The sequence below is a fragment of the Psammomys obesus genome, unplaced genomic scaffold (genome assembly GCF_907164565.1).
Source record: "Psammomys obesus unplaced genomic scaffold, mPsaObe1.curated_primary_1811, whole genome shotgun sequence".
NCBI classification, from domain to species: Eukaryota; Metazoa; Chordata; class Mammalia; order Rodentia; family Muridae; genus Psammomys; species Psammomys obesus.
In genome coordinates, this window is record NW_026596131.1 from 2,267,944 (window position 1) to 2,286,848 (window position 18,905).

The window sequence follows — 18,905 nt, forward strand, 5'->3', positions numbered from 1 at the left end:
TAAAGAGTAGTGATGCTGTTAATTTTATCGAAGTATTTTGTCATAGTTGTCCTATTTTATTAGTTTGAGTTTTTGTTGTTTTGCAGTATGTAGTGCTTGGGATCAAACTCGGGGACTCCCATATGCTATACAAATGTTCTTTCATTGTGCTACATCCCTCAGGCTCGTGGCTGTTTGTTTGTCGGTTGTTTTTTTACGAGTCTTGGTATATAGTTTACGCTAGTCCTGAGCTCAGTCTCCCTGCTCCTAACTCCTGAGTCCTGGGATTATGGAGTACACTGTCATGCCAAGTTAGTTATTCTTAGTCACTTATTATACATAATTTATACATTAAACTTTTGACATATATGCATTGGATTTGCTATTATTTAGGGTTTCAGGCATCTGCTTATGATCTTGTAGTATATTTCCCAATTATATGTATCAAGGATTGAACTGATCGTTTTCCTAGGTTCCCTTGGATAGGAGGAAATGTCACTGGTGCCCAAAAGAGAGAAAGAGGAAGATGTGACATTATCAAGAGACATGACATCATGAGTAATATATAAGAACACTAAATTTTCATTGTTTATTTATTGTGTGTGTGTTCACACATGTACACAAGCTTGCTAGTAAAATCTCCTTCTATCATGTGGCTCCTGGGAGTTGAACTCAAGGTGTTAGGCTTAGTGATAAGTCCTCTTAACCTGTTGAGCCATCTCAAGATCCGAAGAGCAGTTTTTAAAGCTTGCTAACATCCATCTTGTGTGACAGAGTTAGTTCTGATTCATGTTTTGTGTCAAGGTTCTTAGATATATGTGCTCTAGTGCTGCTCCATCTCTGAACGTTACTTTTTAAGAAAGAGGAATTGTTTGCTTCCTTGAGCTGAACATGCTGGCTTTGGTGCCATGACCATCTGAGTTACATCTATGACCTCTTGGGCCCAGCCTCTGTCTGGCCCTGTACATCTTGGCTCTGTGTTAAAGAGTCTTCTCTCTGTGCTCTAGGCTCCCAGAACCCTGGCCGAAGCTCTCCTCCCCCTGGTTATGTACCTGAGCGACAGCAGCACATTGCCCGGCAGGGGTCCTATACGAGCATTAACAGTGAAGGTGAATTCATCCCAGAGACCAGCGAGCAGTGTGTGAGTATGGAGGGAGGGGGGAACAGGGGCATATCAGGGTGAACTATGACCTGTGTCAGACTAGGATTGTGATGGGTTCTCTCAGTGATCCCTTTACAAACCTAAGGAATTTGATGCTCATCTCATAGTTCTTTGAAAACCAGTTCTGCCCCAAGATCGGTTATTCCTTTGAAGGGCCAGAAGTCAGTTCTTTTCAAAGATGAGATCTAAACTTCTTAACCTTGCTAGTGTTAGGTGAGCACTTAACAGTATCCCTCTTTGGGGGCCTCTCACTAGGCCCCTTTCAAAATACCACTGTGCTCTACTGCTGACAGTAGCCTATTTTCATTCAGCAATTTTAACTATGAACAACCTTGGACTGACAGATTATGTTTTTCACTGGCTATATTTTAGTTTTGCTATTTCTTGATGAAGGTAGGGAAGGTTATAAATTAGACTGTAACCCTGGTAAAATAATGTGATTTTGCTAATAGCTGTATTAGTTATCTATTGGTATATAACTAACTGTTAAAAATTTGGTCTCATGACAATATACCTTTATTGTTTTAGTATGTTCCTTGTGTTTGGTAGGATTGTGGCCTTTTTCTTTACTAGAGGTTGTTTAGGGATTCTCTCAGATTGTAGAGGGTGCTTGTAGTTCCTTATTATCCATCCCTCTCATAGCATGGCCGTGGTCAAGGCTAGTTCAAGACTCTGTTGTTCCAATCTACAAAGATGGAGTCTTCTATTTTTTTTTTTGCCTTGGCCTATTGGCTAGAACTAAGTCCCAGTTCTACCTGTACTCAAGGAAAGGGTAACTCATTGGTCACCTAATGAAGTGTCCACCACAATGGCTCACCAGTTTTGTTGGCTAGCTTTTTACTACAGCTTACTTAATAAAAATTATACTTTGGATTAACAAACTGAGTGTGGGCAAGGCCTCTGCCCTTTTTTTTTTGTTCTGTTTTTTCCTTCAATGAACTTGATTTTATTGCAGAGATTTAATTTCTTCAAATTTCTGGGATTTGGCTTAAGAAGGAAGATTTTTCTAATGAATAAAATAGCCAACAGAAGGTTCAGGGAATTGAGTTTGATACCAGCACCTATGTCAGGCAGCTCACAACTGCATGTAATTTCAGGAGATCTGACATTGTTTTCTGACCTTAATGAGTATTTGCATAACCCACACATAAACACAGACATAAACAAAAACTAAAAAATAAATCTTTAAAAGGGAAGTGGGCTGGAAAGATGGTGTAGCAGTTAACAGTTCTTGCTGCCCTTGTAGAAGACCCAAATTTGGTTCCCATCGCCTATAATTGATGGCTCACAATTGCCTATGATTTCATCTCCAGAGGATCTGGCATCTTTTCTAGACTTAATAGGCTCCTGTATTCATATGTACACAAACAACACATACACACACACACACACACACACACACACACACACACACACACACAATTTAATACCAGCATATGATCAGCATGAATCCTGGAACCAACACCCATGGATCTAGAGTAATGACTGTATTCTGAATTTGAAGGCTACACTCCCATCTTTACTATTACTCTGTCAGAGAGGGGAAAAAAGTAAAGCCTTTAGGTGATTGGGTGGGGAAATCTTTATTCTGAAAGTTCTTTGTTATTGTATTTGACTATAAGATAGAAAAATACTTTAATTTATGTAGATTCCTCTTATATCTGCTTTAGAGTTAGAAACTGGGAGCTTGTTTCTGTGGCCCCAGCTGTGTACTGAGTTGTTTCTGGTTTAGATATGTCTCCTTTCTTGGTCACAGTGCTCATCTGTGACATGAGGTAATGCTTATCTTTGTAAATTGTGAATTACAGTGTCTAAACAGAAGCATTAAGGTCCCACCCAAACTCCATTGGAAACCTCTGTACGGCAATACCATGTGAATTGCCAGGCCCTTGTGTTGATGGGCCAAGAAAATGCCAGCAAGAGAAACAGTGCCTGCTTTGGCTATTGGCAGAGCCCTAGGGAAGCCAGCCAAATATTTTTCTTCATCCTAGAAGTTTGCCTTTCAAACTTAGGGAGCCTGGTACCTTATAAGCCTTACTGAACCACTACATGAGGAAACAAAGACACTCCCATATTTTGACAAAACAAACGACAACACATGCTAGCTCTGCCTGGGCCACCTGGATGGGACTTAAGTCAAACTGTGCTTTTATTGTGTGGTTTGCCTTACAGATGCTAGATCCCCTGAGCAGTGCCGAAAACTCCTTGTCGGGAAGCTGCCAATCCTTGGACAGGTCAGCAGATAGGTATGGAGCTGTGGGTTGTTTTTATGTTAATGAGTAGGTATCTTTGGAATGGTTTTAGGAGTTGCGTTGGCTAGTGTGTGTCTGATACAACCACAGGCCCAGAAACAGTGTGCTTCTAGAGAAGCCCTCAGCTTCTCAACACTCTGAGAATGTTTGGGTGCAGAGTAAATAAACTTAATAATAGTTTAGAAGAATAGCTTATGTTTGTCTGCAGTGTTGTTCCCAATGCTTTATGTGTCTTGACTTTACGCATACTGTATTCTGCCTACTTTTTTACCTCGGTACCATGATTTGGATTGAGAAGCAATGGCTTATTGAAATTTGAAAGAAAAATGGAATTCTCACCCATAGGTTGGTCTGCCTGTTGTCTTTCTTTTCTTTCTCCAAATATTTCTAGTTAAATAAGAACCTAGAATAGAAAACAGAATATCAGGCTAGGTGTGATGGTTCATGCCTTTAATCTTAGCACTTTGGGAGACAGAGGTAGGTGGATCTCTGAGTTTGAGGCCAGCCTGTTCTACAAAGCGAGCCCAGGACAGCCAAGGGTAAACAACCCTGTCTCAGAAAAAAAAAAAAGGAAAGAAAAAAACAGAATATCCAGGATGCCTAACTTAACTATTATCTGTTGGTATAAATATTTGTTCTTAAACTCTTAGGCTTTTTTTAACTTTAAAAATTACTGGACTGGAGAGATGGCTCAGTGGTTAAGAGCACTGTCTGCTCTTCAAAAGGACGTGTGTACAATTCCCAGCACCCACATGGCAGCTCACAACTGTCTGTACCACCAATTCCAAGGAATCTGACACCTTCACACTAATACACATAAAATAAAATTAAATAAATTTAAAAAATTATTAATTCAATTTTATTTTATAATTATCTTAAATTCGTATCTAGTTTGAAAGAAAATGAGGTGCATTTAAGATCTGGATTCAGATCTTTCTTTACCTATGTCTTTCCTTTTTAAAAATTATTATTATTAATTACAATTTATTAACTTTGTATTCTGGCTGTAACCCCCTCCCCCATCTCTTCCCGGTCCTACCCTCCTTCCCTCTTTCCCCCCTGCCTCCCTTTTCCCCCTTACGTCCTTCCCCTAGTTCACAGATATGGGAAGTCCTCCTCTCCTACTGTCTGACCCTAACCTATCAAGGTCTCATCAGGACTGTCTCGATCCTCTTTTTCTGTGACCTAGTAAGGCCACCTTGATCAAAAAGCAGGAAACCAAGTTCATGCCAGTGACCACTCCTATTCCCCTTACTGGGGAACCCACATGGAGCCTGAGCTGCCCATGGGCTACATCTGAGCAGGGGCTCTAGGTCCTCTCCATGCATGGTCCTTGGTTGATTCATCAGTCCCTGCAGGCTCCTCTGAGCCCAGATTTTTGGCTCTGTTGGTCTCCTTGTGGAGCTCTTGTCCCCTCCTCCAGGTCTTTCTGTCATCCCCTTCTTCCATAAGATTCCCCGCACTCTGCCCAAAGTTTGGCCGTGATTCTTAGCATCTGCTTCAATGCCCTCCTGGGTAGAGTCTTTCAGAGGCCCTCTGTGGAAGGCTCCTGTCCTGTTCCCTGTCTTCTCATGTTTACAGTGTCTATCCTGTTTGCTCTTCTGAATTAGGATTAAGCCTCTTCCCTAGGGTCCTCCTTGTTGTTTAGCTTCTTTAGGAGTACAGATTTTAGTATGTTTATCCTATATTATATGGCTAATATCCACTTATAAGTGAGTATATACCGTGTGTGTCTTTTCTGCTTCTGGGTTACCTCACTCAGAATAATCTTTTTTAGTTTCATCCATTTGCCTGCAAATTTCATGACTTCTTGTTTTTAATTGCTGACTAGTATTCCATTGTATAAATATACTACAATTTCTGTATCCATTCTTCAGTTGAGGGACATCTAGGTTATAGTGCTATGCTTTATATACCAAATGGCTATCTGGTTCACCTTATGGTATTGAAGGTTTGTTGTGTTATTTTGCTTTATTGAGACAAGTTCTCATTAGATAGCTGCTTTGGAACTCACAGTCTCACTTGGCTTGTGAGGGTGTTTGGAGCAGGCCTTCACCTCTTTATGCTAGGAAGTTGTTTGATTGGAGAATGCAGAATAGATCTGGGGCTAGGAAGCAGGAATAACTTCTTCTTAATGTGTGATCAGTTGTCCATGAGGCTACTGATTTTTGTGGACTAATCATTGTCCTCTAGATGTCATAGAATACATACATAGTTATTAGTATCTAGATTTCTTTGGGGCCTGGTCTCTAATCAGGGAACAAAAAAGCACAGGTAAACATGGCAGGAGGTTCTGTCACTTGGTAAGGCATCAGCCAGGACAAGGACTGACAGAGCTTTGGACTATCCTAAACATTGGGGTGCCAAGGGAGGATAATGGTCTAGTTGTTTGAAAGTAGGAGGTAGCCCTCCAAAACTAGCTTGAGATATTCTTAGTTGTGACTCTAAAATGATACTTGGAGGACTAGGAGGTCAGCTTGGATCATAAAGTGTTTCCTGTACAAACATGTGAACTTGAATGCAGTCTCCCATAGACCAATTGAAACAGCTGGGACAACACTGTACATCTGTCACCAGCGCTGGGGAGGTGGAGACAGGACAGCAGAGGCTCACTAGCCAGCCAGTCTAGCTGAATCTCAAAGTTCAAGGTTCACTAAGAAACTGCCTCTGAAAATAAGAGGGAAAACAGTTGGGAAAGATAACAGCTGTCAACCTCTGGCCTTTACATGCACATGTACAACCACACAGTGTAGCCACACACACACAAGGTGCTTGTATGTCAAAGGTCTATTACGACTTAACTGGATGGTTTGCCCACTTCCCTCTTAGTTTTTGGTTTCCTCATCTCTAAAATGAGATGGTAGTCTAAAAGGCATAGCAACAGACACAGACTGAAGTGCATACCAGGTCTTAAGGCTTCCTGTCTGTGTCCTTGGGCACATAAAGAGGAGTGTTACCTTTAACCTGTAGGTGATCAGTGATGACTAGTGATAACAGCAGCTGCTCAATAACAGTACCTGGTATTTTATTATTTGTTCTACCTTACAGAGGAATGAGAATTAAATGATGAAACACTTGCTCTGTAAAATAAGAAAGCATTCTTTATCTGGAGTGCTGGCACACACCTTTAATCCTAATGGGAGGTAGAGGCAAGTAGATTTCTGTGATTTCGAGGCCAGCCCGGTATCAAGAGTAAGTTCCAGGACAGCCAGGACTACTCAGAGAAACCCTGTCTCAATAAAACAAAACAAAAAAAGAAAGCATTCTTTAAACTATAGTGTTTTCATTAGTACTGCCTAAGCCAAGTTAGTTTGTTATTATTGTTGTTTGGTTTGGCTAGGTTTTTGCAGCTCTTCACTTGCTGTAGAGAGATTGGAGATTAGGAAAAAGGCCAAAAATGGAAAGGGGCAAGCAGGCAGGGTGAAATCAGTAAGTAGTTGAGTAGCCTGTCTCAGGCTACTGAAGTCAGGTGGTGAGCACCAGAGACTAGGCTCCAGGTAGAGCTGCTTTCCTCCGCCTTTCCCCCTTGGAACATGATTTGGAAGGAAAGATGCCCTTCCTTCTGCCCTCTGGGCTGCTCTAGACATGCACTGAAGTTTATTTCGTAGTCTATTGTTTTTTCTAGCCCATCCTTCAGGAAATCACAAATGTCCCGAGCCCGGAGCTTCCCAGACAACAGAAAGGAATGCTCAGGTGAGCTCCACAGAACTTGGGTGGATACTGCAGGGCTTGTGGAAGGGTGTCTTGTTGGGACCACAGATACCTCTAAAGTGGAAAGCCAAGCTGTATATAGTTCTACTCCAAAGACTCAGGAGGTCTTAGGAGTTTAAGTGACTCACCCATATTGATTCACCCTGAGTTGAGTAACTCTCCTATCTTACTCAGATCGGGAGACCCAGCTCTATGATAAAGGAGTCAAAGGTGGAACCTACCCCAGGCGCTACCATGTGTCTGTGCACCACAAAGACTACAGTGATGGTGAGTGTTCTACATTGCCCCCTGCTGGCTGGCTGGTGAAAGACCAAGCTTTTGCCTGGAAAAAGCCACCATGGAAGGAGGGTTTAGGGGTTGATAGAAAGGAAACCAGATGCTCCAGCCATTGTGTTCTCCCTTATTCCTGAGGCATTGTGCCCTAGGCTTGAGGCAAAAAAGACAAGGAATTAACCAGAGATGGGGTGTGAGGAGGTGTTCGTCGATAAAGATGCTGCCACTGGGAATGCTTCCCTTTGAGTACATGTATGTTCCAGGGTGCCACCTCTCTAATACCTCAGCAGCAACAACAGATAAACTAAAGCGGTAGCAGAGAGATCAGGAGTAGGATGCTGAACAGAACACGCTTGAGCTGTGGTTTGCCTCTTTGTTGTGCCTAAGGATCAGTCATATAGCTTCCCTGTGTTCAGGGCTTCTTGAACCAAGCAACTTCCAAATTTATGTTCTTCTCTTGATTTTTTACGGAGCTGAGGCAGCAGCCTTTCTGGCATGAGTCAGGTGGGAAGGCGGGTGGGATGCACCTGAACCGGTTGTCACTGCTGTCTCCTCTCCTTTGGGTGTCTGGGTTTGTAGCCAGGGCTCTGCCTTGCTCTGTCTTTACTCCTGCACCCTTTCAGGCAGAAGAACATTTCCCCGGATACGGCGGCATCAAGGCAACCTATTCACTCTGGTGCCCTCAAGTCGCTCCTTGAGCACAAACGGAGAAAACATGGGTGTACCTGTGCAATACCTGGACCCCCGTGGACGCCTGCGGAGTGCAGACAGCGAGAATGCCCTCTCTGTGCAGGAAAGGAATGTGCCAACCAAATGTAAGGAGAGTACTGTCGGGTGCTGAGGCTAGCTACAGGGGCAAGTGCTGAGCTGTGGTACATAGTCTCAGTAGTATGCTGCTCTGGCACATTCTCCCTAATCAGAGTTTGGGAGGAGGTACCATACTCTAGAATATAGGCCTAACTCCATGGCTATATGATAAACTGTTTCTTCTTTCTGGTCTTTAGTTTTCCCATGTTTAAGCTAAAGGGCATACTCTCCATCCTTGTCATATTCATATATTTAGGAGCAAGTGAGGCATGATGGTATGCCTCAGCACTCAGGAACCTGAGGCAGGAAGATCGACAGTTTGAGGCCAGCTTGAGTTATACAGTGAGTTCAAGGCTAGTCTGTGTTATACACCAAGGCCCTGTCTTAAAGTCGTAATGAACAGACAAAAACATGCAAAGAGTTGAAAATAAGATGATTTGATCAGCACAGGTCATTTTACCAGTCCTGTGCTTCTCAGGACTCTGTCCTTAAGGTCCTGTTGACCAAGGGCTTAGGCCTGCAAGAGGAGGAAGGGATGATGGTACTGGGTCCAGGTACAGGAAGTTCATGATCCAGTGCTCTCTCTTGTTGCTCTCTAGCTCCTAGTGCTCCCATCAATTGGCGTCGGGGGAAGCTCCTGGGTCAAGGTGCCTTTGGCAGGGTCTACTTGTGCTATGATGTGGACACAGGACGTGAACTTGCTTCTAAGCAGGTCCAGTTTGACCCAGATAGTCCTGAGACAAGCAAGGTATGGCCTTCCCCATACACCAACCTCCAGCCAAAACATGTATTGATTACTTGTCTAAAGTGATACAAGTTGCTTCTCCATAATGTCTTCCCAAATTCCCTTACTATTTATCTTAGCTCTAGCTAAGAGGTGAAGGGCCAGTGTTCCAACATGTATGGAGCTGCTAGGAGAAGGAGGGCATCCATACTAAAGTCTTCAGCAACCCAAACTGAGATGTGATGAGCAGTTAGTTCCCCAAAGGGCGCTCTTTGGACAGAGGCTTGGCTCTGAAGAAAGCCATGGAGCGCTCTCATTTGTTCCTGTGGAAGTAGGAGTCACATAGTCTATGCCTCAATTTGAGTAGACAAATACAACAGCTACTTTAACTAGACTTCTGAAACCCCTCCTCCCTCCTCGATCCTTCCTGTTTGCCTTCCTCTGGGTGAGGAATGCTGCATCCCAAGGGCTGCCTAACATTGTGGCCAGGGGCCAGACAGTTGAGTTTGCTGTCCCCCTGCTGAAGTTAACAAAGCAGACCCCTGTGAACATAAACTAGGGCAAGATAAGCTGATCCCAGGTGGGTATACCCGGACCCTGAGTGCCTGTTTGACCACTGGTCCCTCTCTAGGAGGTGAGTGCTCTGGAGTGTGAGATACAGTTGCTGAAGAACTTGCAGCATGAGCGCATTGTACAGTACTACGGCTGCCTTCGGGACCGCGCTGAGAAGATCCTTACCATCTTTATGGAGTATATGCCAGGGGTATGTACCCTTGGCTGCATGTGACATTCACATAAGAGGGCTTGACTAGGGCTAGTGGCTGTGGGCATGAGTCCCCCTTGATCTGGGCCTGACCTCATGCAGTTCTAGGAAACCTTATGTTCAGTGATGGCAGGACTTGACATCAGGAGGGCCATGCCTGTGGCTACAGAGAGTGTGTAAGATAAGAAGTGGCCCTGGTTGGGCTGGAGAGACAGCTCAGTGGTTAAGAGCACTGTCTGTTCTTCCAAAGGTCCTGAGTTCAATTCCCCACAAACAACCACATGGTGGCTCATAACCATATAATGAGATCTGGTGCCCTCTTCTGGCATGTAAACATACATGCAGATAGAATATTATACACATAATAAATAAATCTTTAAAAAAAAAAATGGTCTCGGTCCCTGTCAGGCAAGTACAACCTTTACGTGGAACAGGGGGTCCCCTCAACTTGGACGTGGGTCCTACTTGTTAAGGACTGTTTCATGCTTTTCCCTAAGCTGTCTGACAGCAATGGCAAAAGTGGCTCATACACGCAAATGAGACTGCCACAGTACTGGGGACTGGAAATAACCTCGTCTCCTCTCACAAGCCAGCGCCCAAGGGAACTCTCTTGACTCCTTGTGGTTTATTAGGGTTCTGTAAAAGACCAGCTGAAGGCCTACGGAGCTCTGACAGAAAGTGTGACCCGCAAGTACACCCGGCAGATCCTAGAGGGCATGTCATACCTGCACAGCAACATGATTGTGCATCGGGACATCAAGGGTGAGTAGCCGTAAAGCTGTGGCTGAGGTACCAAGACCTGGGTCAGGCAGCCATAGTAGGGCAAACCTTCAGCCCCAGGACTTGGGAGGGAGGCAGCAGACGGCAGGTCTCTGTGACTTTGAGGCCAGCTGGTCAGCATAGTGCGTCTAAGTCAGTCAGGCCTCCATAGGGAGAGGAGTCCTAGGTTCAAGGCTACCAATCAATTACCAATAGACCAATCACTAACCTAACTACTCTTTTTAACCTAACTGCTTTTGAGCTTTGTGAAAAATAGGACCCCAATTACTTCCTTAATTGGAGACAAGTGTAAAAATTGGTTGAACACTGTGCGGCAAATACCAAAAATGCAAATCTTGACTATGGGGCTGGTCCTTTTTATACCCTGAGGCTTCACTAAGGCTCATGCCTAAGTCAGTGATGGCCCTAGCCTTCCAACAGTTTTCAATCACCCAGGAGGGAAGATAATAGGAAAATAAGAGGGTCCAAAGTGGTTGCCTTTGCCCTTTCATGCCTTAGGAGCCAACATCCTCCGAGACTCAGCCGGAAATGTGAAGCTTGGGGATTTTGGGGCCAGCAAACGCCTGCAGACCATCTGCATGTCAGGGACGGGCATGCGCTCTGTCACTGGCACACCCTACTGGATGAGTCCTGAGGTCATCAGCGGCGAGGGCTATGGAAGAAAGGCAGATGTGTGGTGAGCATGGCGGGTGCTGTCTGTCTCTCTGCCTGAGCTGAAGGGTCTCTGAATCAAACATGACTTGGGGATTGATGACCTACTCTAGCTGGCTGGTACACACGGCTTATTCTGTAGTAGGCCAAGGGGAATAAATACAGGGGCACTTTGACAAAAGGAATAGATTTTTATCCTAAACAACAAAGGGCTATTGCTGAGGACTTGGGCTGTGGGAGTCAAAATCCCTCATGTTTGCTAGACCTCTTTAAAAAGTAGGTTTGGGCATGGGCCTGGTTGTTCGCCCCTTTAATCTCAGCATTAGATAGGCAGAGTCACTGAGTTCAAGGCCACCCTGGTTAAGCCAACCAGGGATATAATTAAACCATGCCTCAAAAAAAGAAAGAAAAGAAAAGGTAGGTTCTGGGACTAGGGAGGATAGCTCAATGGCTAAGAATACTTCCTGTACAAGTATGAGGACCTGAGTTCAAATCCCCAGCTCCCACATAAAAGCCAGGCACGGTTAATCATGCCTATAATTCCAGTATTGGGAGGTAGAGATAAGTGGATCCTGAGAGCTCCTGGACAGCCAGTCTAACCAAAAAAGCAAGTTTCCATTTTAGTGAGAGACACTGACTGTATCACGACAATAAGGCAGAGGAGACACTTGTCCTTCTCTAGCCTCTGTATGCAAATACAGACATTCTCGTGTGCATATAAAACACTCACATATACAGAGCGCAGGATCTATTATTCTAAAGGCCTAGATTTGTCCTAAACAAGAATAAACTCAGCCTTCTTATGCCCAAATGGCTTGCTTTTGATTTACTTAATGTCCATCTTCAGAAAGAACCCAAGAGTTACAAGAACTCTCCTTGGAGAGCATTGTGAGTCGTCCTCCAAAGATGTCTAAATCCAACTGCCAAAACCTATAAGTGTGACATGTATGACAGCAGGGCCTCTGTAACTGTGAGACACTATCCTGAACTCTCTGGGTAGCTTGAGGTAACGATGAAGTCCCTATAAAAAGAAAGGCAGGTCAGAGTAGGTAGTGGGAGATGCGGCAAAGGACACAAAGGTTAGGGTGACTCGGTCAAGGAATTGACGACCAGAAGCCAGGAAACACAAAGTGGGCTTGGGGTAGCTATTGCTTAATAAAATTGAATGTGTTAATAAATACACCGAGGCCTTGGGTTCAAATCTCTCACATGAGAGAAACAGGAAGAAATGCAGATAGCCCCTAAAAGATGGAAAAGCAAGAGACTAGGAACTATTTGCACCAACAGGAAACTAATAGCTTGGAGCCTGTCAGTACTCTTCCAGTCTCAGTAAGTACCCAAGTGTACTTACATACTGCATGGCAGTATGTATTTGTAATCCTCTCAGCCCTTAGCTTGGCCCGTTTGTCCTTCAGTGTGGTCTGAGAAAGATGCCTGCTTTCATTGCAGCGGGTAGGGTGGTGAAAGCCTAAAGTTGGCTGACAGGTGACAAGGTCTCTCTCTTCCAGGAGCCTGGGCTGTACTGTGGTAGAGATGCTGACAGAGAAACCACCTTGGGCAGAGTATGAAGCTATGGCTGCCATTTTCAAGATTGCCACCCAGCCCACCAATCCTCAGCTGCCCTCTCATATCTCAGAACACGGCAGGGACTTCCTGAGGCGCATTTTTGTGGAGGCTCGTCAGAGACCCTCAGCTGAGGAGCTGCTCACACACCACTTTGCACAGCTAGTGTACTGAGCTCTCAAGGCTATGCTGCTGTCAGCTGCCACCTGCCGAGCAGGCAAGGGGCTACTGTCAGGCTCAGTGAAGTTGCTGCTTCTTCCAGGCAAGGCTATGGACAGTGGAGCTTCGGTCCAGCTAGTTTGTCTGTGCCCCACCTGCCACTGGGACTCAAAGCCAGGATGGGATAGCTGTGGCGTCAAGACTGGGAGTCCCCAGCCTGTAAGACCCAAGAGTGTCAGCATCCTAAGCTCAGTGTGGAGGGAAAAGGGCTGGGAACAGTATGCAAGACAGCTGTGGGTCCTGCCTGCCCTCAGACATGTCCTAACACTGCAATCAGCACTGAAGCCCAGAAGGACTGGGGCACAGGACTTACTCAAGGGTATGAATAGTGTTATTTCATTCAGAGTGTTAACTTTGTTTCTCCTCCCACCGGAGTGTCTCTGGGCTGCATGAGCCCACTAAAGCCTGAGGTAAAGCTCAGCATCCCCAGCCAACAGAAGGTAGAGGTTTGGGCTGCCGTCACTTAGAGCCTCCAGGTGTGCTTTGCCAGTCCTGTCTTTTACCAAAGATGAATGAAGCAAATGTTATGCTGCCTTATTCTGGGAAGGAGGAACCTGCCCCCATAAACAAGCAGGGCCTGAGATACGGAGCTGCCTCCAGTGACTGGGGAGAGACCCAGTCTTGTCAATGCAATTGTCTGTTTTACAAGTTGGAGTCACTCTTATGCTGTTCCCAGTTTTAAACTGGAGACTTTGCCCTCTGAGCTCTGGAGACCCGTGTGGGCTTGGGCTGGATTGGAAAGAACTGCTGGGATGGCCTCTGCCCCCGGCCTGGCATCTGTTCCCTCACTGGAGCAGAGAAGAAGGTAGGCAACACAAGGAAGGACCTTGCCCTGGCCCCATTGGGCAACTAGGGAAAGGACAGGGGGTTGTCTCAGGCTGTCTGCATCTCAAACCTGTCAGGCCTGAGCCCACTCCATGGGGTAGAAAGTTCTTGTGCCGCCACCACCAACCATCTCCAAAACCACCAGCTGTTTTCCTTAGCCTGCCTTGCCCAGTTGTGTCATCAGCCTCTTCCCTTGTTCCTCCCATAAGGGAGGATGTCAAGAGGGGTTGGGAAAAAGAATATCTCCAAGCAGCTTAGAGTTGGCCATAATTTACCTCAGCCTGGGAGCTGGTCCTTTCTTCCAGCCCCTTCCTTCCCCTCCAAATGTGCCTATTGCTAGAGCTCCTCCCTCTCGACTCCCAAGAAATTTGGGAGTTGTCATTAAAGAAAATAAGAAAAAAAAAAAAAAAAAAAAAAAAAAGCCAGTGCCCAGGGATGGGCATCTCCAGGGAGCTGGGGATTAGCGCCAGGCAGCTCTTTGCCAGCCATGCCCACTTCCCCATGGGCACAGAACAAGCCAAAGCCTTCGTTGTATGTTGACGATGCACTTTTATGAATGTAGTTTCTATCGCTGTTTTTAGCCTTTTCACATCATGTAATGTGAGGCCTTGTACTTGTTAATTTATATCTCAGATCCATATTTGATGGTTTTTATATATCAATTCTAGACTGTTACCGGTGATGGACTCCTGAAGAGAGAACAGAAATTGAAAGCAGCTGGTTTTGCACGGTGCCAATTGGGCCTGGGCCCCTCTGTTTTATTTCCTTTTCCTCAGGGGTCTGTCAGGCCATTCTCTAACTGTTCTGAAGCCAGTGAGCAAAGTCCTGCTTCCAGCTCAGCCTTTACCCAAAGTGGGGACTGGCCCCTTTTCTAGACCAAAGCTGACAAAAGGCAGCTTGGCCTCTCCATGACCCCATCCTGGTGGCTGTAGCACCCCTTAGCCTATCCCCATCCACACCCCTAAACCTCAAGAGGAAATAAAGCTTGGTGGGCTGACAAGATATCAGATGAGACAACTCTGCTTGTCACAGGTTCAGGCTCTCACAGAGGTGTCCCCACCCCTACCCCCAGGCTGGGGGCCATTTTACCTCATAGGGAATGTTTCTAAAATGAACTTAAAAGCCAACAAAACCTACACTCCAAAGGGGGAGGAAGATCCCTTTCTTTGTGCCAAAAACTGTGGACATGCTGACCCAGCATCCTCAGGACCAAGCTATTAATTTATTTTTTATTAACAAATCTGAATAAGAAGTTGTGGGCCTCCAGGATGGCCTGGGCCCAAAGGTTCTGAAGGACAGTCTCCTAGCAGCCCTCACCCTGCTGTGTGAAGATGCTGTGTCACCATTTGTTCTTCATTCCATGGGGTTTATCTGCCTTCACCAACCCCACGTGGAAAGGCCAGCCTGGGTCAGGTGCATGCTGCCATCCCTCCTGCCCTTCCCACTTACCCAGCTCTGTGTCTGTCTGAATTGTGGATTGTGCAGAAGAACCTGCAGCCATAGTTATTTGACTATATCTTGACTGAGGGCTTGCAGTGCAAAGCCAGGCCAGTGCATTACTTACAATAAAAGGGATCATTTATATCAGAAGGGTCCTGTGATCATGATTTTGGTTGAAGGTGGGAACTTTTACAGGGATGGGTTGGGTACAATGCCAAACACCAGGTTTAGATCCCACAAATAGAACTTGAAGTGGCTGCCCAAAGTGGTATCCTGGAATGACTTGGCCAAGCATTACTGCCAACCCAGGTGGTCCCTCTTTCCTTTCCTCTCATCTCAGTGTTCCACTGAGACAAGATGGTTGGTCCAGCTGATCTGAATATATCAGAAGCTGAGTTCCTGGGACTCATGGCATCCTATTGAGTCTTCCTGGCTCAGAGGGGCTGCCCTTGGTCCTGTTCTTACAGAACATCAGTCAGAGGCAAGGTCTCACCATAGAGGACAGATTTAGCTGTCCTGGAACTCACTACATAGACCGTGCTGGTCTCAGACTCAGATCTGCCTCAGGCTCCCGAGTGCTGTGATAAAAGGCATGCACCACCACACCCAGCCCTGCCACCGTGTTTTTAACTGCAAGAGACCATCCTTGCCCTGTAGTCCCAAAGAACCAAGGCTTTGTTACCCCTGCTTACCAAATGCCCACCTAAAGGGAAAGTCCACAGTAGTTCACCCGCCAGCAGGACCAGAGGTTGGATTTCTTAGTGGTCTTTGCCCTCTGGCTTACCAGTTCATTTATCCAAACATAGGCAGTTTGCAGAAGTCAGGACAGTGGGGCCTGGGGCAGGACAACCAAGACTTCTGCTAAGGGAGTATCTTCACATTTGCCTTGTTTCTCTGCTGCGAGCTGTCATCCCTCTGTGCATGGCCTTTCAGAGGAGCAACGTTTGTTCCTGGATGACCTGGCACAGTAGCTGTGACCTCCTACTTCAAAGAAGAGGCTCCAGGAGATGACAGTAATGAGAGGGGAAAGGTGGAAGCCACAGAACTTGGCGGATTCCCACCATTCCTTGCAAATTTCTAGGGCAGAGGGCTAGGAGGAAACCAAACAGCTGGGACCAGCTAGCAGAAAGGCAGTCAAACAAGGTCTTAGACAAATCAGAACGGTTCTGTTTTACACCCTACCCTTCTCAAATGTAGTAAATTAAACCCCTGAACTGCAGTGAGGCCGGGAATGGGTGGCACACGCCTTTAATCCCAGCCTTTGGAAGCAGAAGCAGGCAGATCTCTTGAGTTCTAGACCAGTCAGGGTTACGTACTCAATGAGACTCTGCCTCAAAAAACAATAACCATTATATCCTGTGAGTCAGTGGGCCTGGCTTATCTGTGACAAGGTACAGTGGGATTCCGGGTTTGACAGCTTAACAAGTCAGCAGAGACTAGCTTCTCAAGCTAATACTTCCCTGACAACTGGTACTAGTCCCTCCAAGGCCAGGAGTATTAGGGGCCATCCCTTTTCCACCCCTCTGATGAGTTTGCAGCCTACATGCCACAAAACCCCCCATCAGGCCACATAATATGAGTCAAGATCTGTTTAAACAAGTTTAAAACAGGGTTGATCACAACAGTCAGAACAGCACAGTAGAGAGGAGGGGAGCATAGCTATTGCCAAGCCTGTCAGCTGAGGCCCTAGCAGGAGCTTTAGCTTTGTTGCAGCAGGGGCCTCCAGACCCCAAGGCTGTGTGTGGGCTGTCTTGCCTCTTCCCCAGCCCTCCTCCCCAACCAGCAAGGTGGCATCTATGAGGCCCAGCAGATGGCACTCTGTGTCTTCTTCCAATCTCTGTGGCTCAGGACCAGGCTACGGGCAGAGGTAGATGGGGAGACAAGGGTGTGCACAAGGCCCAGGTGGCAGTGAGGGAGCTTGGGACCCTGAGGAGGGCATGCTGACTCCTTGCTGGAGAAAAGGCACCTAAATAGGGAAGCTGGGCTTGTGGGCCTCCCTGGGAGCCGTGGGGTGAGGTGAGATGGGCTGAAGGAAGCAGTATGGTGAAAATTCCAATTCTGGTTCCCAACCCCAACCTCCTATGGGAAAAGTAAGGAATCCGGGAGCAGAGCCCTATGCCTGAAACCTGTCTGAGGAAGCCTCATCCCTTCCCACTCTACTCGCCCAAGCCCAGATGAGCTGCCTTCCCACTGGCCAGCTGTAGGCCATGTGCTGGGAGGGAATGAACATTACAGGGGTCTCAGGCTGTCTTGGTGCCTGAGTCCACCTCCTTGTGGGTCCAGAGCTCCTTGTGCTGCTTACGACCAAATCCCTCATCGTAGTTGCCTTTGCTCTTAAACAGCTGCTGAAAGTGAGGTTTGCAGTAAAATTCACCGTGCAGTGCGGCATAACTGCCCAGGCTGTGGAAGTAGAGAACAACTGGGTCAGGGCAAGAAGGCAGAGTAGGGTGGGCAAGTAAGTGGACATTGCAAGGGCAGGGCAGGGGCGCACCTGAGTTTGGTGTGGCAGTGTTTGCAACAGAAGCAAGAGTTGTGGAAAATGAGCTTGTCTGCCACCAGCCGCTCCATAGGGTACACAGTCTTCTGGCAGGCTGCACAGATCTCCTTCACCTGAGCCCGCAAGCTGAAGGACTGGGGTGGGAGCAGAGTACACTGAGCAAGAGGCCGGCTCAGCTCTGACCCTTTCCCTCCACCCACACCCACCCTTGGGGCCCTACCTTGGAGCGCTGCACAGTGCTGCTGCTACTGCTGCCTTTGGCTTCCTGGGGAAGAGGAGCAGTCGGAGCGGGGGGTCAGGCTCTCAGGTAGCCCAGATCCCAGGGCCACTCAAGAGGTGACAGAGGGTGCCAAGCAAACAAGCTGCTGCTGTTCCCTTTACCCCTCCCACCCGCCTGGTCACCTACATGAGAGGGGGTGGTCTGGGCGGCTCCGGCAGCCTGGAACATGGCTCTTCCGAGGTGCTTGGCGGCCCGGGAGGAGACGCAGCGCCAGGAGGGTTCTGCAAGGGGAAGTCAGTCAGTGGGGCCCCATGAGCCCTCCCCCACCCTGCAGGCTGGGGTGTTTTTAGGCAGGGGGTTGGGGGGCTGCGGTTGGGACTTTCCCTAAGTCATTTCCTGTTGCTCTGGGTCTTGCCACTTCCGCCCCTAACCCCCCTCCCAGCCTGCCCGCCCCTCATCCAACTCCCCAAGGGTTAGGGGTGTCCCTGAGTGAAAACATATGTGGGGATGGAACAAAGTTAGCGGGAGCGGCTGGGGACGGGGGTGGGAGGGCGCTCCGCGGTGTCTGCCTGTGCTTCCCACGGGCGAGGACCCCGCCTCGGGTGAGGGGAGGTCAGCAAAGGTGCGGGCCGGGCGCCGCCTGACCCGCGCACGGGCCCCCAGGCTCGGACGTCCAGCCCCTGGACAGCGCTCCGCCCGGCCTCCCGCCCGGCCAGGCTGTGCCGCCTCCCGCGCCCGCCCCTCGGGGCCCCAGCCCCCGAACCCCCCAGCCCCACCACGGGCCGGCCTGAAGGGACCCACGAGAGCCTCCAGGTCCCGGCGGGCCGACGCCCGCCCCGCAACGCTCCGCGCCCCTCCCCCCCGCCGCCGTGGGTCTCACCGGGCCCGGCCTGCGCCGCGGGGCAGGGGTCGGTCGCCGGGGGACCGCCTCGGTGCGAGAGGCGCGGGCGCGAGCTGCCGCTGCTGCCAGTGGTCCCCGAGCGGCAGCCGCCGCCGCCTCGCCTCGCCGCGGCGCCGCCCCCGCCGGCCCCCGCCCCGC

General features: G+C 47.9%; 2 protein-coding genes across 6 annotated transcripts in view; one reads left to right on the top strand and one right to left on the bottom strand.

Annotated features, from left to right (window-relative positions):
* Map3k3 (mitogen-activated protein kinase kinase kinase 3) overlaps nt 1-15,299 on the top strand; it is a 67,199-nt gene extending 51,900 nt beyond the window's left edge. For 2 of the 4 annotated variants that reach the window (XM_055592175.1, XM_055592177.1), the window contains exons 7-16: nt 987-1,120; nt 3,314-3,387; nt 7,019-7,086; nt 7,279-7,371; nt 8,001-8,192; nt 8,784-8,932; nt 9,540-9,671; nt 10,304-10,433; nt 10,950-11,127; nt 12,611-15,299. In XM_055592175.1, the coding sequence (XP_055448150.1) occupies nt 987-1,120; nt 3,314-3,387; nt 7,019-7,086; nt 7,279-7,371; nt 8,001-8,192; nt 8,784-8,932; nt 9,540-9,671; nt 10,304-10,433; nt 10,950-11,127; nt 12,611-12,839 (1,379 nt within the window). In that variant the 3' untranslated portion in view covers nt 12,840-15,299. The remainder of the gene's footprint in view (nt 1-986; nt 1,121-3,313; nt 3,388-7,018; nt 7,087-7,278; nt 7,372-8,000; nt 8,193-8,783; nt 8,933-9,539; nt 9,672-10,303; nt 10,434-10,949; nt 11,128-12,610) is intronic. The other 2 variants (XR_008718382.1, XM_055592176.1) reach the window with 2 other exon arrangements.
* A 1,436-nt stretch (nt 15,300-16,735) lies between these two features.
* The window catches only part of Limd2 (LIM domain containing 2), a 3,011-nt gene continuing 841 nt past the window's right edge, over nt 16,736-18,905 (bottom strand). Inside the window, exons 1-5 of one of the 2 annotated variants that reach the window (XM_055592183.1) lie at nt 18,747-18,876; nt 18,053-18,147; nt 17,867-17,911; nt 17,641-17,780; nt 16,736-17,549 (exon numbers count right to left, since the gene is read on the bottom strand). In XM_055592183.1, the coding sequence (XP_055448158.1) occupies nt 17,390-17,549; nt 17,641-17,780; nt 17,867-17,911; nt 18,053-18,094 (387 nt within the window). In that variant the 5' untranslated portion in view covers nt 18,095-18,147; nt 18,747-18,876 and the 3' untranslated portion in view covers nt 16,736-17,389. Of the gene's footprint in view, nt 17,550-17,640; nt 17,781-17,866; nt 17,912-18,052; nt 18,148-18,746; nt 18,877-18,905 lie in introns of those variants that run through there. The other variant, XM_055592184.1, reaches the window with a different exon arrangement.